Source organism: Miscanthus floridulus, chromosome 8 (genome assembly GCF_019320115.1).
Source record: "Miscanthus floridulus cultivar M001 chromosome 8, ASM1932011v1, whole genome shotgun sequence".
Classification (NCBI taxonomy): Eukaryota; Viridiplantae; Streptophyta; class Magnoliopsida; order Poales; family Poaceae; genus Miscanthus; species Miscanthus floridulus.
Window position 1 is genome coordinate 68,004,243 of NC_089587.1, and position 19,696 is coordinate 68,023,938.

Here is a 19,696-nt window from a genome sequence, read left to right on the forward strand (position 1 = left end):
GGGCCAAAGGCCAGGACTGTCTAACCGCACCATGTTTTGCTGAATTGGAGTTGATATATACTCCCTCCGTAGTAGAAAGAATGTCATCCTAAGTTTAAACTAAGTTAAATTTTTCTTAAATTTGACTAGATTTGCAAAAAATGTTATCAATAGTTTTTATCTCAAATAAGTTAGTTTATTATTAAAAAGTTATGTTTTTATGATTCATCTATTGATACATATTACGTGTTATAACTATTAGTATTTTAACTTTTTTCTATATATATTTAGTTAAACTTGAGATTATTTAACTCTAAAAAAGCCTCCGTGAATTAGAGTGAGCAGTCCAGAGGATTTTTGTCTAACCTTGGTGCAAGTGTTAGACCAGTCTTTGAAAAGCCAAGCAGCCACCCAATGGCTTCTGTTTCGGATTTTGTGCGCTGGGGACCCATGCATCCTTTGGGTGATTCCATGAAAACATGCGTCTGGTCTGGTTCATTCTTTGCTTGGGGGTCGTCGTTGCAGAAGAACAAATAAAAGAATAAAGATGGATTGTTGCTCTCTGCTAAATTGGCCCAAAATGCCGGCAATCCATCCAGCTTGCGAATCTCCAGATAAAAAGAAAAGGCATGTGTGTTATTCGTTGCTTCTTGTAAGCTGCTGGGGTTGGCCGGAAAGGATCTATCCATCTATAAATAATATAGCTGCTGCAAGCTTGCAGCCATCATGCGCGCGCATCCACACACACACCCAGCTGATCGAGGCGGCGTTGTGCTAGCTAGGGCGAGCACTTGGTTGCTTAGCAAAGAGAGACGTACTTTCGTTCGTCATTCATCCAGTATTCAATCCACACAGAAACTATATATACAAGTAAAACTAAAGGACAAATAGATACACATAATCATGGCGGAGACGGCGATCGCGGCGGTGCTGTCCAAGTTCGGCGAGCTGGCGGCGAGCGAGGCCAAGATCCTGCTGGAGGTGGGCGACAACATGACGCTGCTCCGTGATCGTCTGGAGTGGCTGCAGGCCTTCATCCGCGACGCCGACCGGAAGCGCCGTGCCGGCACCGACCAGCTGACTCGCGTGTGGGTGCGCCAGACGCGCGACGTCGCGTTCGAAGCCGAGGACACGCTCGATGAATTCATTTACCAGGTTAGCTCATTGTTGCCCCTGGCTTGCTTGTGTTATTGTGTGTATACGCTCAACCAAAGTTAGTCTACATATGCGAATTTAAATTCTACACTAACTTTATTATATAAAATTCGCAAGCCAGTAAATTAAATGCAATTTCGCCAGCTTACATGTCAGAATCGAGGACAAGTGGGTGTCTGTGAGTCAATTGTTAGATTTATAAGGGCGTCTTCAATGACAACTTACAAATAGCTAGCTAGATGAGGTTTAGTAATAAAAAAGAAGACTGTAGTGGAGATTTATATGATCCGTGAGAGAGTTGTTTTAGAAGATCATGCTAAACTAGCTATTTGGGAGTCGCTATCTATTTGATCTCTCTCCTTGATATAGCCAATTAGCTATAATATTTAAGAACCATTGGGAACGCCCTAATGGCATTGTACTACTCCCGCAAACCTGCATTCATGGTGGGATTTTGCGCTAGTGGTGGTATTCAGCAGTGCACACACGGCGACAGTGATGCCCATTTTTCAAAGAAAAATGAGAGAGAGAGAGAGAGAAAAAACACCAGCGCCACTCACATCTAGTACACGCTAGGGTCCCATGCCACACCTACGCTAGGGTGTGGTGAGGAGAGGATGAGAGAGGAGAGAAGGCTTAGAGGGAGGAGCAGACCAGGATCTAGGGAGGAGGAGAGGAAATAAAGCCGGGAGGGGAGGGAGAGCGAGAGGGGAGAGAGAAGGAAAAGGGCGCATACGTGAACGTAAGAGAGAGAGTTAATCATGTTAAAAAGAAATTCTGGGTCTGAGAGTGTGGGGGTATTAACCCCTATACCCTTACGGCTAGGCTTGGGCCGGCCCGGATCAGTGGGTCCGGTCCACCAAAAGACGACGCGCGGCCCGGCCAACCTGTTCGGAGTCCCGCGCAAGGAGTCAAGGCAGATTTGGCGATCAAGCAAGATCCTGGTCGGTTAGAATAGGAATCCTTATCCGGCCACATATGGCAATTGTAACTGGCTAGGATTAGTTTTCAGATCTGTAACCCTGCCCCCCGGACTATATAAGGCGGGCAGGGGACCCCCTAAAAAATCATCTCTCATTGACATACAGCAATACAAATCAGACGCAGGACGTAGGTATTACGCCTTCTTGGCGGCCGAACCTGGATAAAACCTCGTGTCTGTCTTACGTCACCGTCTTGTTTGTGGCTTACGCATCTGTCTGCCGACAATCTACTACCTTGGGCATACCCCTAGGTAGACTGCCGACCATATTTCGTCGACAGTAGCGCGCCAGGTAGGGGGTGTGCGTACTGCTCTCCAAGCAAACAAGATGGTCATCATCCCCGGCTCCATGGCTACGCCGAATGGCCTCACGTTCACCGTCGGCCAGATCACCTGGACCACCTGCTCCGACGACTTCATCGCCATGACCACGGAGGAGGCGCGGATTCAGTCTGCGGCGACCACTGCTTCACCCGCATCGGCTACGGCTCCGACCACGACGGATATGGCTCCGACCACGATGGGTCTGGCTCCGACCACGGTACATCTGGCTCCGACCACGACGGATACGGCTCCGACCACGATGGATCTGGCTCCGACCACGGTACATCTGGCTCTGACCACGCCCGCATCACCTTCAGCCACGCCGACAACCCGTCATCCGCTTCCTCGCTACAAAGGGAAGCAGATCGACAACACCGACCTGCTCGACTCCATCGATCGGGTCGGCACCAAACTCGCTGAAACCCTAGCTCTGGTAAGTACGATTCAAAGTCAACCAAATGAGCAGGTAACCGCACCCCACAACAGATCTACCCAACCAGCTCGGGCCAGTCGTCCTGCACGACTTGGTACAGATCTCGTGGTCGTATCTACTCCTGAAGGGCGCTCCGCTCGTCGCCGGCCAGCCTCCGCGACGGGTCTCCGGCTCTCCGAGTACGAAGCCTCGACGGAGAACTACCAGGCCCAGCCCTACGGCCTGTGAAACGCTGCCTCCAACTACGCGTACAGCATACGACGCTGCTCGGATCTGTGTTTGGTATATCAGCCTCGGCCGAGGCCAAGCAACTTCGTTAACATGATCCGGATTGAGGATTATCAAGAAGGATCCGTCCACACGGTCCAAGAGGGTGACTCCAGCTCCTCGTCTGGCATCGCATCTAATGCCTCCGTCCACACCGAGCTCCAGCATCACGACGATGAAGGCGTCGAATACGATCTGGATATAACAGACCACGCCCCGGGTTTCCCGCAATTCCCGTCTTTCCCACCAAGGCGAGGGGGTTTGATCAACGTTGTCAGCAATGACGAACCACCAACGGTTGGCGAAATAGAGCAAGAAAGGATTGCACGCGAGGCACGCAATATTGACCGATTTAATCGCCGGCAAATCGAAGCTGAAGCAGAAGAGGAGGCACGACGCATAAGGGTCCAACCACGCGACCTCAACAATGCTTTCGACAGGGTGGGGGACAAACAGGTCTTCAGGACTCCAAGCGCCAACGTAGCCGTCGCCATGGCGACAATGCAACGGCTACCCAACACCCCAGAAACCCAGGCAGTTCGTGATGATATACAAGCTTATCTGACGGCTGCTATGGCTCAGACCGCAGAGATGGTGAATCAAGCCCGGGCTCCATCCGTTTCAGTCGAATCAAGCCACAGCCGTCAATACTCGAGTCGCTCACAGCCACTCAACCAACGTGGCTCGCGCAACAACGACCCATCAGACAACCGTCAAGGCGGAAACGGCGGTCATGATAGTGGTCGGGACGACAACCGCCGTCGGGAGGACAACCGCCGCGATGTTCGGGACGACAACCGCCGAGACAACCGCGATAATCGCCGCGGTCGCAGGGTTAATCAGGATGGCAACCGGGATCGCCGAGACGGCAATAACGATCTCCGCCGCTACCTCGGGGAACACAATTTGCGCGATCGCATCAACCAGAGAGCCAACGATCGAGCATCCCACGAAAGTTATCGCCGTATGGAATATGACACTGCCCACGGCCCGCCGGGTCTGAAGCAGTTTACTCCGCACCTTCGCCAAGTCATATGGCCCAAGAACTTCAAGCTCGAGAAACTTCAGAAGTACGACGGCAAGGAGAACCCCGAATTATGGGTCATGCTCTACGAAACTGCGTGCAGATCAGCCATGGCTGACGAGCACGTCATGTCTAACTACTTCCCAGTCGCTGTTGGCCATGCAGGTCACCAATGGCTGGTCAGCTTGCCGGCGAACTACTTTGATTCTTGGCAAGAGCTCAAGCAGGCTTTCATTGACAATTTCATTGCAACTTGCGAGCAACCGGGAAACAAATACGATCTGCAACGGATTCGAGATCGGAAAGATGAGCCACTGCGCGAGTACGTCCGGCGTTTCTCAGAGATGCGCATCAAGGTCCCGTCGATCTCCGACAACGAGGCAATTGAGGCTTTCATCACTGGCCTCCGCTTCCACGACGCCCTAAGGGACAAGCTCCTGCGCAAAAGGCCCGAATCGGTTACAGCGCTCCTGGCCACCGCTAAGAAATATGCAGATGCCGATGACGCTAAAAAGATAATTATCGAAGAAGCAGCAAGGGTTCCACACTCCGACCACCCCCCACACCGCGACGACTACCGCGGCAACCGTGGTCGGAACGACAATTTTGACCGCCGTAACCAGCGCAACGACTCCCGCGACCAACGCGACCAACGTAATCAGCGGCGTAATCGCCGTGACGATTACAGGGGCAAGCATGCTCGGGAAGATGACGGCGAGGTCAACACCGTTAAAAAAGGGGGCGGACGTCGTAACTATGAAGACGACTACGCCAAAGCATTGAAAGGGCCCTGCCAGCTCCATCCCAAGTCAAACCATACTATGGAGAATTGCCGCGTTCTCAAATCTATCTACACGCGTCAACAGGCTCCGGACACATCCGACAAGCCTAACGACGCAGGGGAACAGCGCAACGAGGACAACGACGATGAAGACGCAGATCCCCGTCACAAGTACGTCAAGCCAACCGATCGTGTGCACACCATCATCGGAGGCAAAGTGTCCATTGAGACCAAACGAGAACGCAAGCTGCTCGCTCGCGCTTGCTTGATCGTGGCCAACACCGACACCCTCCTCGTCGATCCGTGGCTCCCTCCATGGTCTCACCGCGAGATCTCCTTCAGCAGAAAGGACCAATGGGCCGCAATACCTGAGCCAGGACGTTTTCCCCTGGTCCTCGATCCTTGCATCAACAAGGTTCAGTTCGACAGAGTGCTGATCGACGGCGGCAGCTCCATCGATATACTGTTCAGGAACAGTCTGCCCGCCCTGAAGATAACCCAGGCGGATCTCAAGCCGTACGAGGCACAGTTCTGGGGTGTTCTCCCCGGATAGAGCTCTACACCTCTCGGACAGATCACGCTACCTGTGCAATTCGGGACCCCGGACCACTTCCGCACTGACTACGTCAACTTCGTGGTCGCTGACTTCGACGGCACCTACCATGCTATTCTTGGTCGACCATCGCTCACCAAGTTCATGGCCGTACCTCATTACAGGTATCTGGTGCTCAAGATGCCCACCGAGAAAGGAGTTCTAACCCTCAGGGGCAACGTATACGCAGCTTATACTTGCGAGGACGACAGCTTCAAAATAGCAGAGGCTCACGACCTTTCTATTCGCATGGCCGAGACCATGCTCGACGCCAAGAAGACCTCCGCCGACCACCTGGAGATTCCAGAGCTCGAGGCTCCACGCAAGAACATCAAGTCCAAGGAGCACAAGGTGATCCAGCTGGTCGACGGCGATCCCAGCAAAACGGCCCTCATCGGGGCCAACCTGGATCCCAAATAGGAAGACGCGCTCGTCAGGTTCTTGAGGAGCAACATGGATGTGTTCGCATGGAAACCTGCAGACATGCCCGGTGTACCTCGGAACTTGATCGAGCACTCCTTGAATGTCAACGGCAAGGCCAAACCTATCAAGCAGAAGCTACGACGGTTCGCTCGCGACAAAAAGGAGGCGATTAGGGTAGAAGTTACACGGCTTTGACAGCCGAATTTATCAAAGAAGTGTATCACCCGGAGTGGTTAGCCAACCCGGTTCTTGTACGCAAAAAGAATAATGAATGGAGAATGTGCGTTGATTACACTGATCTCAACAAACACTGCCCTAAGAACCCCTTCGGTTTACCTCGCATAGACGAGGTCGTAGATTCAACCGCCGGTTGCGAGCTGCTTTCCTTTCTGGATGTGTTACTGTCTGGTTTTATTAACAATCGGCAGTGACAATTATCTGCTACACTTTCGGTTGGTTTTAAAGTCCGATAATGACAGGCTTTTGCCTTGTGAACCGGCAATATTTTAAATTGTGTAGCAATACATGATGGGCCGACGGAACTGTGTGTTATTATAGTGACTGCGTGTGGTATATTATATAGTGATGTTAGTAACTTGTGCAAGGTTTTTCTACTTGAATAACTGCAGGTTGACCTGAAAAGCCAGGGTTATCGATGCTGGAAGAAAGTGTGGCGCAAATATTTGACTGGTTTCTGCACCCAAATTCTCAGCCGACATGCGTTGTCTGCCCGGATCAAAAGTATCAATACGAGGCTTGCAAAAATCTCAGAAAACCAAAAGGAGTACAACATCGGGCATACACCATTAGCGCCAGTGACGTCTTCCACTACAGCCATTTCAGCATGGTATGCGACTCACTCCTTGACCAGCCAGCCCTTTAATTATATTTTCAGTTATCATTGATGTTTTTTTTTTCTTTCTAACAGCATGTACAATGCACTAATTAGAGGGGGTGATGATTAGCCAAAAAATCGTTTTCCACCTTAGGTCTTGTTTAGATTTGTCGGATTCATTTCAATCCACATCTGTTGGCGTGGATTGGGGTAGAATTTAATTCAAGTTCCACTTCAATCCACCTCAATTACATTTGGATTGATGCGAATCCGACTACATCCTAACAAGTCTTACCTTTAATATAATACATGCATGACGTATTGATGCTTAGAAGATGAATAAGATGCTTAAGATTGCACCGGTTGTTTAGTATGTGCAAGCGATATCACGCTGAACCTAGCTACTTGCACTATACTTAATGATTGACATGACAACATTTCCTCTTTTAAAATATTTGTGTCTAAGCAGCATAACTTGCATTATGCGTGTCATCATAGGACACTCGTTATATGAGTTGCCTCTTACTTCTTCTTTTTGTTTATTTATATATTCTACACCTGGCCACACTTTCTGTAGAGAATATGACTAGACCGCCCGATCGAGCAAGCGTGCCCACATGGGTTGACCTCGACAGTCCATCGGAAAAAACCTAAACCGGAGCCCTAACCGGTCTGGTCTAGATAAAAGATCGGGCATGCAACCCACATGGGTGTGGGGGAGAAAATAATGGAGAAAACCAAACAGGAGCGCGTTGCCTGGGACTTGAACCCGCACCCCTGTTGTCTGTCACTTGTGTTTGAGAGATATATTTAGTTACATTTAAACCAGATAAACCGGTGGTTCAATGGTTTGAACCAATCAAACCGTGAATCTAGAGGTTGACCGGTTCAATCTCCAGTCTAGTCCTAATAACTATGGTTGGAACTGGTTTACCGATATGTCTAGTCGGACTGGGTTCTGATTCGGTTCTGACCGGATGAAAATGGGTTTGGTTGGCACTACATGTTGTTGTGTCTGGTTTGAATTGGGTTTTGACTAGTTCAAACTAGGTTTGGTTAAAACTCTTTGCTGCTAGGTTCGGTTCTAACTAGGTTTGGACTGATTCAAACTGGTTCTGGATAGATTTGGTTTGCTACTGGGTTTGGTTATAACTTGGTTCAGACTGATTGAAACTAGGTCTAGTTGGAATAAGTTGTTGTTAGGTCTAGTTTAAACTAAGGTCTAAGTGGTTCAAAATGGGTCGGGTCAAGTTTAACTGATTTACCACTATGTCATGTTCTATCTAGGTTCTGACTGGGTAAACCAGTGGTGGATTCAGGATTCAAAACCTACGGGGCTAGGTGGCCCCATAGCTTGTACCTGGATCCACCACTGGATCTGGTTGGAACTAGTCACTACTGGGTTTGGTTCCAACTAGGTCCTAACGGGTTCAAACTAGGTTGTGACTGGTTCAAACTGGGTTTGGTTGAAACCGGCTACTACTAGGTCTAATTCCAACTATGGTGTTCTGCTTGAGAAAAGTGGGTATGGTTGAAACTGGTTGCTAATGCTCTGGTTTCAACTGGGTTCTGACTAGTTAAAATTGGGTTCTAAATGGTTCAAACTGGGCCTGGTTGGAACTGGGTTCTAACTAATTCAAAGAGTTGTGACCGGTTCAAACTAGGTTCTGACATATTCGAGCTAGGTCTGGTACGGACTGGGTTCTAATTGGTTCAAATTGCATTTTAATTGGTTCCAGCTGGGTTCTTACTGGTTCAAACTGGGTCTAATTGAAACTGGTTGTTGATGGTCTGGTTCCAACTGGGTTCAAAACAGATTCTAACAGCTTCAAGTTGGGTTTGAACTAGTTGAACTGAGTCTGGTTCGGCTGGTATTGAAGCCGGCTGATAAGCCGATTGAAGCTGATTTTGTGAGAGAGAAATACTGTAGATTATAGCGGATAAGCTGGCTGATAAGTTCAAGCGAACAGGCCCCTAACTGGTCCAAAACTAGGTCTGGTCGGAACTAATTCTTGTTGTTTTCGTTTAAACTAGGGGTATTGAATGGTTGGAACTACACATGTTTTTAAATACTTTGCCAAAATATAGTTTTTATGGATATTATTTTAATCAGCATGTTTTTTTTCAAGAACATGCTTCAAACCGATTTTAAGTTTGACCTACGATTGATGAGAAATCACCCTTTTTTCGAATGGAATCGTAGAAAGATTCTGATTGCATATGCAACCTCACGGTGGATGGATTGGCTCATGATGAAGTGGCACGCTTTTGTTGTCTGGCTCTTTCCTTTTGCTTGCGGATGGTGCAAGTGGTACACGGTGGGCACATTTGCATTGCTCCCGACTCCCGTGAGATTAGAGTGGAATTTGATTTAGTTTGGTGCAGTACGAGGGTACAACGTGTTGACGTGCTGAATGGGGCTTACCGTTCCTCCATAAAAAAAGAGGCAGATCAACAATACATATGCTTTGTTCGCTTGGCTTATAAGCCGTACTTTTTTTAGTCAACGAATATTATTTTTCTCTCACAATAAATCAGCCAACAGTACTTTCAGTCATAGCTTATCAGCAAAGCGAACAGGGCAATAGTTTCTTATATCAAATTATTATATTAGGGAAAATAGCAAATGTATGTATTGTATATTAAATATACATTGTTTTTTGCAAAATGACTAAAAATACTAGTTAACAGCTCATTGTCTTAATTAAAAAGAATGCATGGAACCTGTTAAAATAGAAAAATGGGCAAACTATCTAAACTAGAGTTGATTGATGGGAGGGACTAAGAGGTGTTTAGATTCATGAAGCTAATAGTTAGCTGCTAAATTAATTCTAGTAGATCCAAAAACCCCAACTAATGATTCCAAATAAAGGTTAATGCAGAAAATATTCTATCAACACTTGTGGTAGCCACCAGTAAAAGCAAGATCAATTTGATATGTAAATAGACCTAAATCAATTTTGAATACTCCTTGGCTTGTGTAGTACACATTGTTTACTTTTGCTGTCCATGCTGATCGCGAATCACCTATCACCGGCCGCCAGCAATTCTTAAGGGAGAAACTGAAACTTTGAAAGGAAAAAAGAGGAACGTGACTTAGGGAGTAGCTGAGTTGGGCAGTAGGCTAGCTTTGGCTTAAGAGAAACGTACCTTCTTGGGCTGCTCCGCTGACTGTTGCTGCTCAATACTCCGTCTTGCTGATGCCCGATGGTCATGCCAGCCACTAATGCCGTCGCTGCGTCATCACTCGACCCTACAAGACTAACTTGGATCGGTAAATCTCAAGATTAGTGAAGTCATTATAGGTGCCTGACTGTTGACAGGCACATCATTTATCATTAAAAGAATAGCACCATTAAATTCTAAGATAAATTTAGGACTACGAGTACCCATGTCAAGTCGAGGAATTGAACCCCAATGGCCAGGTTCCACCAAAGAACCTAACCACACTCAGTTCGCATTTCAACAATATAGTTTATGTTAATAGTTATCAGGTAAGAATTATCCTCTCTTTGACTCAAATTGTAAATCATTTTTACCTTTGATACAAGTCATATTTCTCTAGTTTTAATCAAATTATAGAAAAATACACAAACATCAACAATAATAAACTAGATTCATTAATTGGATACACCATGAAATATTGATAGTGTATTTGTTTTATATTGTATATGTTAATATATATTTCTACCCGTTTGGTTAAAATTAGATAAATTTCATGTAGGATAAAACTAAAACAACTTACAATTTAACCGTGTAGGTCATTTGAACTTTATCCTAAGTCAACCTCTCTATAACTTAAACCATATTTATAGAAAACACACCGATATCTACAACATCAACTCTGTTTCATCAAACCGACCATAAAATATTTCTTAATAATATAATTGGGTGTTGTATATGTTAATGTATTTTCTAAAAGCTTATAGATAAGTTGAATTTATGATAAAACTGAAGTGGCTAACATCTAGGAATGGATGGAATACCAAGCATCTAAACATTGTTACGAAAGTCCTGACAACTACTCCCTCTGTCTCCTAATAAATCAACTTACATAGTTGTCTTAAGTAAAACTTTAAAAGTTTGACTGGGTTTACAGAAAAGAGCACCAATATTTATGACACCAAATAAGCATATTATGAAATATATTTTATAGTGTATCTAATGATAGTAATTTGGTATTATAAATATTGATGTTCTTTTCAATAAATTGAACCAAACTTAACGAAGGAAGTAGTTATCTGGTACTCCTTAAATCTAGCAGCTTAAAACATTTTCTTGATAAAAGAAAAGTCATACAAAGAAAATGTTGGCTATTAATTTTTCTTACAATATGTTTTCAATTGCCCAAAAAATGTCGATGTCATCTCAAAGGCCTCTTGAATCCAATTATACTGATGCAAATTTTATGCCATAAACTTGCATATAATTCAACTAATTCTTTGTCAAAATTTGTATAATTTGACTTTGTTTATGTTCAAAATGCACCTTACATCGATAGGCAGAGGGAGTATTTTGTATGAAATTCATGGCAGCTAGTTATTGGTACTTTTTATGCTAAGACAAGCGCAGTGTTAGATGGACAAGTATGATAGGGTGACCCATTTGGATTCTCACATGCCAATTTTAAATGGTAACTCTCTTACCATTACTAACTATAGGCCCTAAAAGAGACTCGATATTAATCATCATGAGAAGCGCTTAGACAAAAGATAAATATTACAATTTCTCACAATAATAAGAAGCATTGGCCTTCAATCTGGCAAGCTCTGGTCACCGTCACCACTAACAACGATTAGATCTATTCTATTTTATAAAAAAACAGGTCACTAGCTTCCCCCTAAACACAAGACCTAATTGCACCTCATTTTAACATCTCTCTAATAAAACTGATCTTGACAAAAATCCTTAATCTTATTGATCTCAAATTTTGTGAGAATAAACTAGATAATATCCTGAAGGGCGGGCCTAGTGCAAGCGGTAGAGTCTTACCGCCTATGACCGGAAGATCCCGGGTTCGAGTCGCGGTCTCCTCGCATTGCACAAGCGAGGGTAAGGCTTGCCACTGACACCCTTCCCCAAACCCTGCACAGAGCGGGAGCTCTCTACACTAGGTACGCCCCTTTAAACTAGATAATATCCTAGAACGAGCGCAACTGAAATCGAGTCAATCAGGGGTCTAAAACTTGAGATATTAAAATAGCAAGCACGCTTCGTTGTATGGATGATGAGAATATATTGAACCATAAATTCATGATTAAGCAAAATCTATAATAGATCAATCAACGAAGACCACTAGCTTGATGCCCTAGCACGATTCTAGATGGACAAAATAATTCTACGCTTGAGAACAAGAAATCAATCTAAAATTAAAAGCTAGGCATATAAAACGATGACTAAAGAGAGAACACGATGAACGAGATTACCAACACATCAGTTATTAAATCGTCTCACAAGCATCCTTGCAAGGATCTTCAATAGCAAATAGAAATACAACGATCCCAACAAGAGGTGACTTTGAGAAGCATAAGAAGATGCTACCTTCCAGCCTGCTTCTTCTACTTTCCGGCGCTACATAACGTCTCTTGTTCTAGTCTGCTTGTAGGGATTGCGTGCCTCACATGATCGTGGTAGCAGTGGTAGTAGTCATAGTCGTGATGGTAGTCCTAGTTAAATGATGCTAGATACTACTACTTCAACCTGCAACCATAGACGGTTTGGTTAGATGAGACAATACATGGTGGTTGTAGGCATAGTATAGTAGTAGTCATAGTCATATTTTAAATTGCTAATCTAAATGAGTACATTCCCACACACATGGTTTAATTTGTACAATCAAAGAAATTAGCAGTTGCAGAGTCAGAAGAAAATATTGAGAATTGCCACTAAGAAACGATAAATATTTCTGCTACTAGATGTTGGAGTGCACAGCTTACATGCTGGTGTGCTAATCAATTGGAAGGAAATTAGCTCCAAAAAAGTAACTAGGATTTCATCTCAGATCAGGCCAAAAGAAACCATAGATGCAAATTTATGACCATGCTATTAAACTAATCTAGAATGAAAGGCAGGTGAGACTTGAGAGGATGACCAACTAGATGAGGATGCATCCAGCGATGTAGTAGACTATCGATCTGCTGTGCATCAAAACGGATTGGATTAGAATAAATTCTACTCACAACACTCCATCTGCTACCATCAGTGACGGGAGGGGCGCCGCGGTCAGATCCGCTTTGGAGGGGCTCGCCGGACGCCGTCACCGCTGCTTCCAGGTCCCTGCACGCGGGAGTGGCGCCGCCAGGATGTCCACGCGGGCGCAGCGCAAACCGCTGGCGGGGGAGCATCAACGTGGTGCGAGTCGCACGGCCACCGGACGACGAGGGGAAGGGGCCGCGACGCCGTCGGAGCCACCGTCGGTGGTAGTGAGAGTCGATGTCGCGGCTGGATCCGCCGAGAAAGAGGCGCCGCCGATGTAGAGCCGAAGATGTCGCAGCCGGGAGGTGCGAGGGCGCCGTCGTCGTAGCTGAATCCGGCCAGGGGACCGCTGTCGTGGTCGGGAGGGTAGCGGACGTCGCGACCTGATCGACCAAGGGGCCACTGAGGGCGCCGCTGCCGAGTGAAGAGGAGGCGCTGCCGGTCGCGGAGGGGGTGGCCGCACGCCGCCGATCGGGGAGGGGGTGGCCGGAGGGTGCTACCACCGCGGGGGAACAGGCCGAGGCCGCGGCCGCGGCCGCCGCCGCTCGGTGGAGGGGCCGGGGCCGGGGCTACCGCCGCTCGGGAAGAGAGCCGCGGTCGACTGCCTCCGTGAGATCCAGATTTGAGGAGACGAGAGAGAGAGAGAGGGGTACGAGTAAAATAAAACAAAATTAGAGCCTCTGGCAGGGCTCCGGTGGCTTCGTCTCCTGCCTTCGGTCGCTGGGAGGCGGACACCTGGTAATTGTTTATTGAAGTCGTTTTTCTCTCTCCCCATTTCCTCTGTCGTTAACACAACCGGAGCCGGAGAAGCTTGTTTTTCTGGCTCCGCGACTCCGGTTCTTGTAGGCACCTGTCGATCGTTGGGTGGCCGTTTTTTTCTCTCCTTCTTTTCTCTATCACTGACACAACTGGAGCCGGAGAAGCTCGTTTTTCTGGCTCCGCGGCTCCAGCTTTTGTAGGCACTTGTCAGCCGCTGGGCAGCCGACGTCCTGCTACAGTGCAGGAGCCGGAGCCGGCCGGAGCCCTACCAAAGAGGGCGTTAGATTTGAGAGAGAGAGGTATGAGTAAAATAAAACAAAAGAGAGAGAGGTACGAGTAAAATAAAACAAAATTAGATGAGAGAGAGAGGTATGAGTAAAATAAAACAAAATTAGATTTGGGTTTGCTTATTTTTTTGCTTATATACACGGTGAAAACAGACCGAGTGTGTAGTTTTACTTTCCCGGGAATAAAGTTACGGTTGTGGATTTTTCTTTCACGGCTGGTCGGAGTTGGGCGGAGCTAATATTGTTTAGCGCGCAGGGTGTTCAAAAGCAAAAACACACACACATATATATATATATATATATATATATATATATATATATATGAGAGTATATTCAATAGCCAGCTACAAAATAAGTTATTCTATAATCATCTTTAATTACGATAATTTTATATACTAATTTACGATAATATCAATACATATTTACGATAGTTGGGTTACTATAACACATGTGAATATTTATCATAACGTTATAGTAAACCACTTAGTAAGGAGTTACTATAATCTCGTAAATTAACATAGTAATTATCGTAACTCAAAGTGGCTACAGAATAAGTTATTTTGTAGCCAGCTACAGGGTAGTAGTTCTCTCTCTCTCTCTATATATATATATATACATATATATATATATACATATATATATATATATATATATATATATATATATATATATATATATATATATATATATATATATATATGGTAAGGCTATTCTACAGCTGGCCATAGAATAACTTATTCTATGACCACCTTGATTTACGATAATGTTTATACCAATTTACGATAATGACAATACACATTTACAATACATGGGTTACTATAATTCAAGACGATACTTATCATAATGCTATAGTAAATCACTTACGAGGGAGTTATCATAATCTCGTAAATTAGTATAGTAATTATCGTAACTCAAAGTGGCCACAGAATAACTTATTCTGCGGCAAGCTACAGAACAGTATATATATATATAGTTTATCGATTATGAAAAAGTGTTCTCTTAACAAACCACATGTCAGTGACCAAGAAAAATCAATTTAAATTATAAAACTCTAAGATATTGTATGTTTTTTTTATTTTAGATAAGTTCAAACATTTTGGCCAAAATATTTTTACATATCAATATTGGTAGTTTAGTTGTAAGCACTCATTTTTTTTATAAAACAATACTACTACACATAGAGGAAATTTAACATCTTGAATGGCGTGATGTAGGTTGAAATGACCATTTATGCCATTATAGTAACTAAGAATGGAGTCTAGGTCCTAGTATATTTTTAATAAAATATAAAAGAAAAAATTTGAATAAAAGATACAATAAACATAAGATTTTGAACTTAATATGTGGTTTAAAAATTCGATAAGTAATAAAATTGAAATGTAAAGCAAAAATATCGATTTATGATAAAAAGGATATAACAAGAGCTTGTAAAATTTTAGTTACGGTTTTAATTAAATATGTATTAAAAACTCACGGAGGTGCAATGCTAAAATGAAAATTCATATCAGATAATTGATAAGTTTACCAGAACCCGATAGATATTATAAAGTATAAATAGTTATCTTGTGAGGAAACGAATATAGATAGTAAAGATAATCAGTTTTGATCAGTTGCATGTACTAAATTTGTCCACTATATGGTATACTCCATGGCCGGTCATAGAATAACTTATGATATCACTATAACAATTGTACTAATTTATAAGACTACTATAACTCCTACTAAGTGATTTAGTATAATATTATGGTAAATATCATCATGAGTTATAGTAACAAACGTAGCATAAATATATATTCACTTTATCGTAAATTAGTATAAACATTATCGTAAACCCCCTCTTTTTTGATAGTACAATCCACTTTGTGACCATAAGGAGTAAAAAAATATTGGATTGAGAAAGTAATTTGGTTCGAAATCATGATTTTCTCCATCATGACTCAGTTTCATTTTAAGCACAAAAAGAATCAAGTAGTATTATTTACTTTCCAATAGTAAATATAATCACAAAAGGAAGTCTAGGATAAAAAGAAATTCGTTAATATTTGTACACATAGATTCATTACATGCTTTTGCGCATACAAATTCATCAACATTTAGGTTGTGATCTGATCATCGTGTAGATCACACATTCGTTTGGATCACAGGCTCACAGCAACCAATAATATTTACCAAAATATACAACTAATTAATCGACCCTACATATTCGAGAAAAAAAACTAATCTACACAAAGCACATGACCATGCCGCCGGTGAGAGAGGAGCGTAGTGCACGCTGTCGTAGGTTTGAACAGTGCCATTATAATTTTGCAGAGTTGGAGATATGTTATTGGTATCTCACTAACATGTGGGGCTCACACGAGTCAATGACATATGGGACAGGATGACATATCTCTAATTTAGCAAAATTATAATGGAGTTCAAATTTTCCCTTATAAAGGTAAAATAATGAGCAAAGGAGGGATCTACTGTTGTGTGGAGGGAAGGGAAGTAGGGAACGCCACCCCTCCCATAGTTGGACAGATCCACGGTCGTAGCGTCGTGGTGACAAGGATGATGCTACACCACCAATGGCGCGTGGAGAGAAGATGGGGAAATAATGGGAGAAATATATACGATACGACGAATTCTAAAGGTCTAGTTTTTATACTACCGCGAAGTGTGAGTTTTATAGGATTATCAGATTATACTACTGCGGTTGTGGTCCTGCGAATAGCGGATAAGTTCGGAAGCACTCTCTAGTCATCGTGATTTTGCATTTGTAGGAGGTATTCCGCCCACAACATACACGTACACTCACACCTATGAACACATGTACATATAAAACCCTACCCCTATGAGCATCTTCGAATGAGCCACCACAAGCGCCTCACTGGGGACGTTGCCTACCACTGAAAGCATATCGCCGTTAAATGCTAGAATAAATCCAGGAAAATATGAGCACTCGTGCCAAATCGAGGACTTAAACCCGAGTGGGTAGGTTCCACCACAAGAAACCCAATCAGTTCGCTCGTGGGAGGTATTTTACCGTAGCGCATGTGGATAGATGTTCGTTCGTTGGGTGCGTTGAATAGTTATTTAGAGCACTGGTTGTAAAGATATATGTGTGTGTATGTTTATATACGTGTGTATTTATGTACTAACAAATACTAATAATAAATTAACAGGCCAGATGATGCTGTGGGTTTTGATGGCGATGTGATGAAACTACGGCAATTGCTGCTTCGTGAAGATCACCAGAGGCAAATGTTCATCTCCATACTTGGGGAGAGTGGTGTCGGGAAGACGACCCTTGTAATGATGATCCTCCAAAAAGTGGCTTCTATGTTCGACGTTGTCTTTGGGCTCGGGGTGCCAGCGGATTCCACCGTGGATTTTGTCCTCGAAAGGATCTACGAGTTCGGCCTCCTGGCGGGGAAGAGGTATCTGGTGGTGCTCTTTGGCATACCCTCCAAAACCATGCTCAGCTGCGTGAGGGCAAGCCTGCCTGATGAAAATAATGGAAGCCGGGTGCTGCTCGTATTGGACACTGAGTACGAAGAAGTTGCATGGCATGCTAATTCCATGAACAACCAAGAGGGCTTCAACGGGATCCACATGTTGAGCCGTTTGGATGAAAAAGGAAGCGGACAGTTGTTCCGTTCGAGGGCCTTCAGGAGAGAAATAGTATGTAATGATGGATCAAAGGAAGACAGCATGATGATGACCAACAACAGGGACGACAGGTATCACAAAATTGTGAATGATATAACTGGGGGTTACCCTCTGGCTATTGTGGTTCTGGCTGGACTACTCCGATTCAAGGAGAGGCCCGGACAGTGGGAAGCAGTGCTACAACAACTCAGGCCTGGACCAAGGATGGAAGAAGCACTACTAGTACAAGGCGGCGACGGTGAAGGCATCAAGCAGATAACTGAAGAAGTTGTACAATCCACAAGTCATGCTAACCTTGTGTCCGCAAGAACAACAGCGATTGAGAGGGTCTTCTGGGCAAGCTTTGAAGACCTTCCCAACGACCTCAAGTCATGCTTCCTCTACTTTGCTGCTTTCCCAAAGAATACCAGCTGGACTGCCGATGAAACCGTGCTGGCGTGGATAGCCGAGGGATTCATCAAGCCACAGAAGGGCAAGACTATGGAGGAGCTGGGTCGTAGCTACCTCAAGGAGCTGGTCTTGCGGTGCCTTGTTCAGATTAATACGATGAATGCCGCTGGTGGTATTGAGAATGTCAGGGTTCATCCAAGGCTCCTTGGGTTCCTGCAGTCAGAGGCTCGTGAGGCTGGCTTCATGGAGGTTCACGACATGCATCATGTCTTTGTTCCACCGTCGGTGCGCCGCCTCTCTTTCATGAGTTTGGGCGGCAGATATATCCCATTCACCAACAAGTTTCCTAAGTTGCGTTCTTTCATATGCTGGGTTGACAAGGAGCAACAACATCAGAGCAACGACAGCCAAGACACGAACAGCAAGAAGCATGGGCATGATCTCAAGTTTCTGTGTGGGTCCAAGTTCCTTCGCGTCATCAAAGTACATGGACTAATGATTGAGAAGCTGCCAAATAAGATCGGTGAAATGATCCACTTGCGTCACTTAGGTGTTCAGTGCAAGGACCTCAAGGAGCTCCCGTCCAGCATTAAGAGGCTGCTCAACCTGCAGACACTGAACATACAGAACACTCAAGTGGAGATGATTGACCCAGGCTTCTGGAAGATAAGGACACTCCGGCATGTGCTTGCAGAGAAGCTCACCCTTCCAGAAACCATCGAGGAGGAACTGGGCGAGCTGCAGACTCTATCTGGCGTAAAGCCTGCCCAAGGAGGAGAATGGAAGGGACAGAAATGTGCACTGCACAAGATGCCCAATCTCCGGACACTGAAGCTGCATGGAATCGCACATGAAAAACATGGGCCGGCACTGAAGAGTGCTCTCACGAAGATGCATCTCCTTGCTGACTTGAGTCTGCAAGGTGATGTGATTCCTTCAAGCGTCTTCACCGCACCGAGCCTTCGATTCCTTCAGACGGTAGAGCTGGATGGCAGTGTGGAATGGCCTGAGGACGGGTGGGATGGTAGCAAGGTCCGACCAAACCTCGTTTATTACAATCTAAGAAATACAAATGAGGTGCCCCAGCACATCCGGGAGGAATTCGATAAGATTATTCCTATCAATACACAAGAAGTCCAAGAGATACTAGTCGAAGACTAAGCAGCGCCATGGGTGAAGGAATTAAAGGTGCAACACGTATGTTTCGGTTTCGTGGTTTTTATATCTGCATCAGATCCATATTTCTTCAGTTTGTGAAAAAATAATATATTTTATCGTGTTGTCATGAATTTATTTGATATGTATCTCTATCTGTTTATGATTTATCCATATTATATTATACTACCGTGTGTTGTTGTAACCGTGAACCATCTGTACGCTCGCATTCGCATATATATTATTAATAAAAGGGTGCATTAGCATTCATCAGCGTCTGTCATGTTATTAATTTTCCACTACTTGTTCAAGTGTGGTTTCTTTTGTTCCCAGTTCCACTGTCCCTTATATTGCGCGCTTCATGCTCGTGTCCTACACAGGTTGGTAATAACCAAAGGTACACTCATCAAGCCAGCTAGCGTGTGCTTCATGTATACTTCGTCCTGGTACAGAAGTCATTGGAA

The 19,696-nt window shown here is 44.6% G+C and overlaps 1 protein-coding gene and 1 long non-coding RNA gene across 4 annotated transcripts; one reads left to right on the plus strand and one right to left on the minus strand.

Moving 5' to 3' along the window:
• Nucleotides 1–658: 658 nt before the first annotated feature.
• Nucleotides 659–19,460, plus strand: LOC136472435 (putative disease resistance protein At1g50180). Its single transcript, XM_066470145.1, has 3 exons — nucleotides 659–1,134; nucleotides 6,590–6,807; nucleotides 17,201–19,460. Exons 1-3 carry the CDS (start codon nucleotides 883–885, stop codon nucleotides 19,236–19,238), a joined length of 2,508 nt encoding a protein of 835 aa, XP_066326242.1. The 5' UTR covers nucleotides 659–882; the 3' UTR covers nucleotides 19,239–19,460.
• LOC136472434 (uncharacterized) lies at nucleotides 9,653–13,683 on the minus strand. Of its 3 annotated transcripts, none has more exons than XR_010762342.1 (4): nucleotides 12,975–13,683; nucleotides 12,337–12,495; nucleotides 9,946–10,048; nucleotides 9,653–9,863 (listed from the first exon to the last, which is right to left on the minus strand). It is a non-coding gene; the product is annotated as an uncharacterized lncRNA (long non-coding RNA). The 3 variants fall into 3 exon arrangements; XR_010762341.1 differs by having other exon boundaries at nucleotides 9,946–10,056; XR_010762343.1 differs by having other exon boundaries at nucleotides 9,946–10,060.
• Nucleotides 19,461–19,696: the final 236 nt, after the last annotated feature.

Coding starts and splice junctions, on each gene's coding strand:
- LOC136472435 (XM_066470145.1), top strand. CDS start 883: ATGGCGGAGACGGCGATCGCGGCGGTGCTGTCCAAGTTCGGCGAGCTG. Junction 1,135..6,589: donor TCGATGAATTCATTTACCAG/GTTAGCTCATTG, acceptor GAATAACTGCAG/GTTGACCTGAAAAGCCAGGG. Junction 6,808..17,200: donor ACTACAGCCATTTCAGCATG/GTATGCGACTCA, acceptor ATAAATTAACAG/GCCAGATGATGCTGTGGGTT.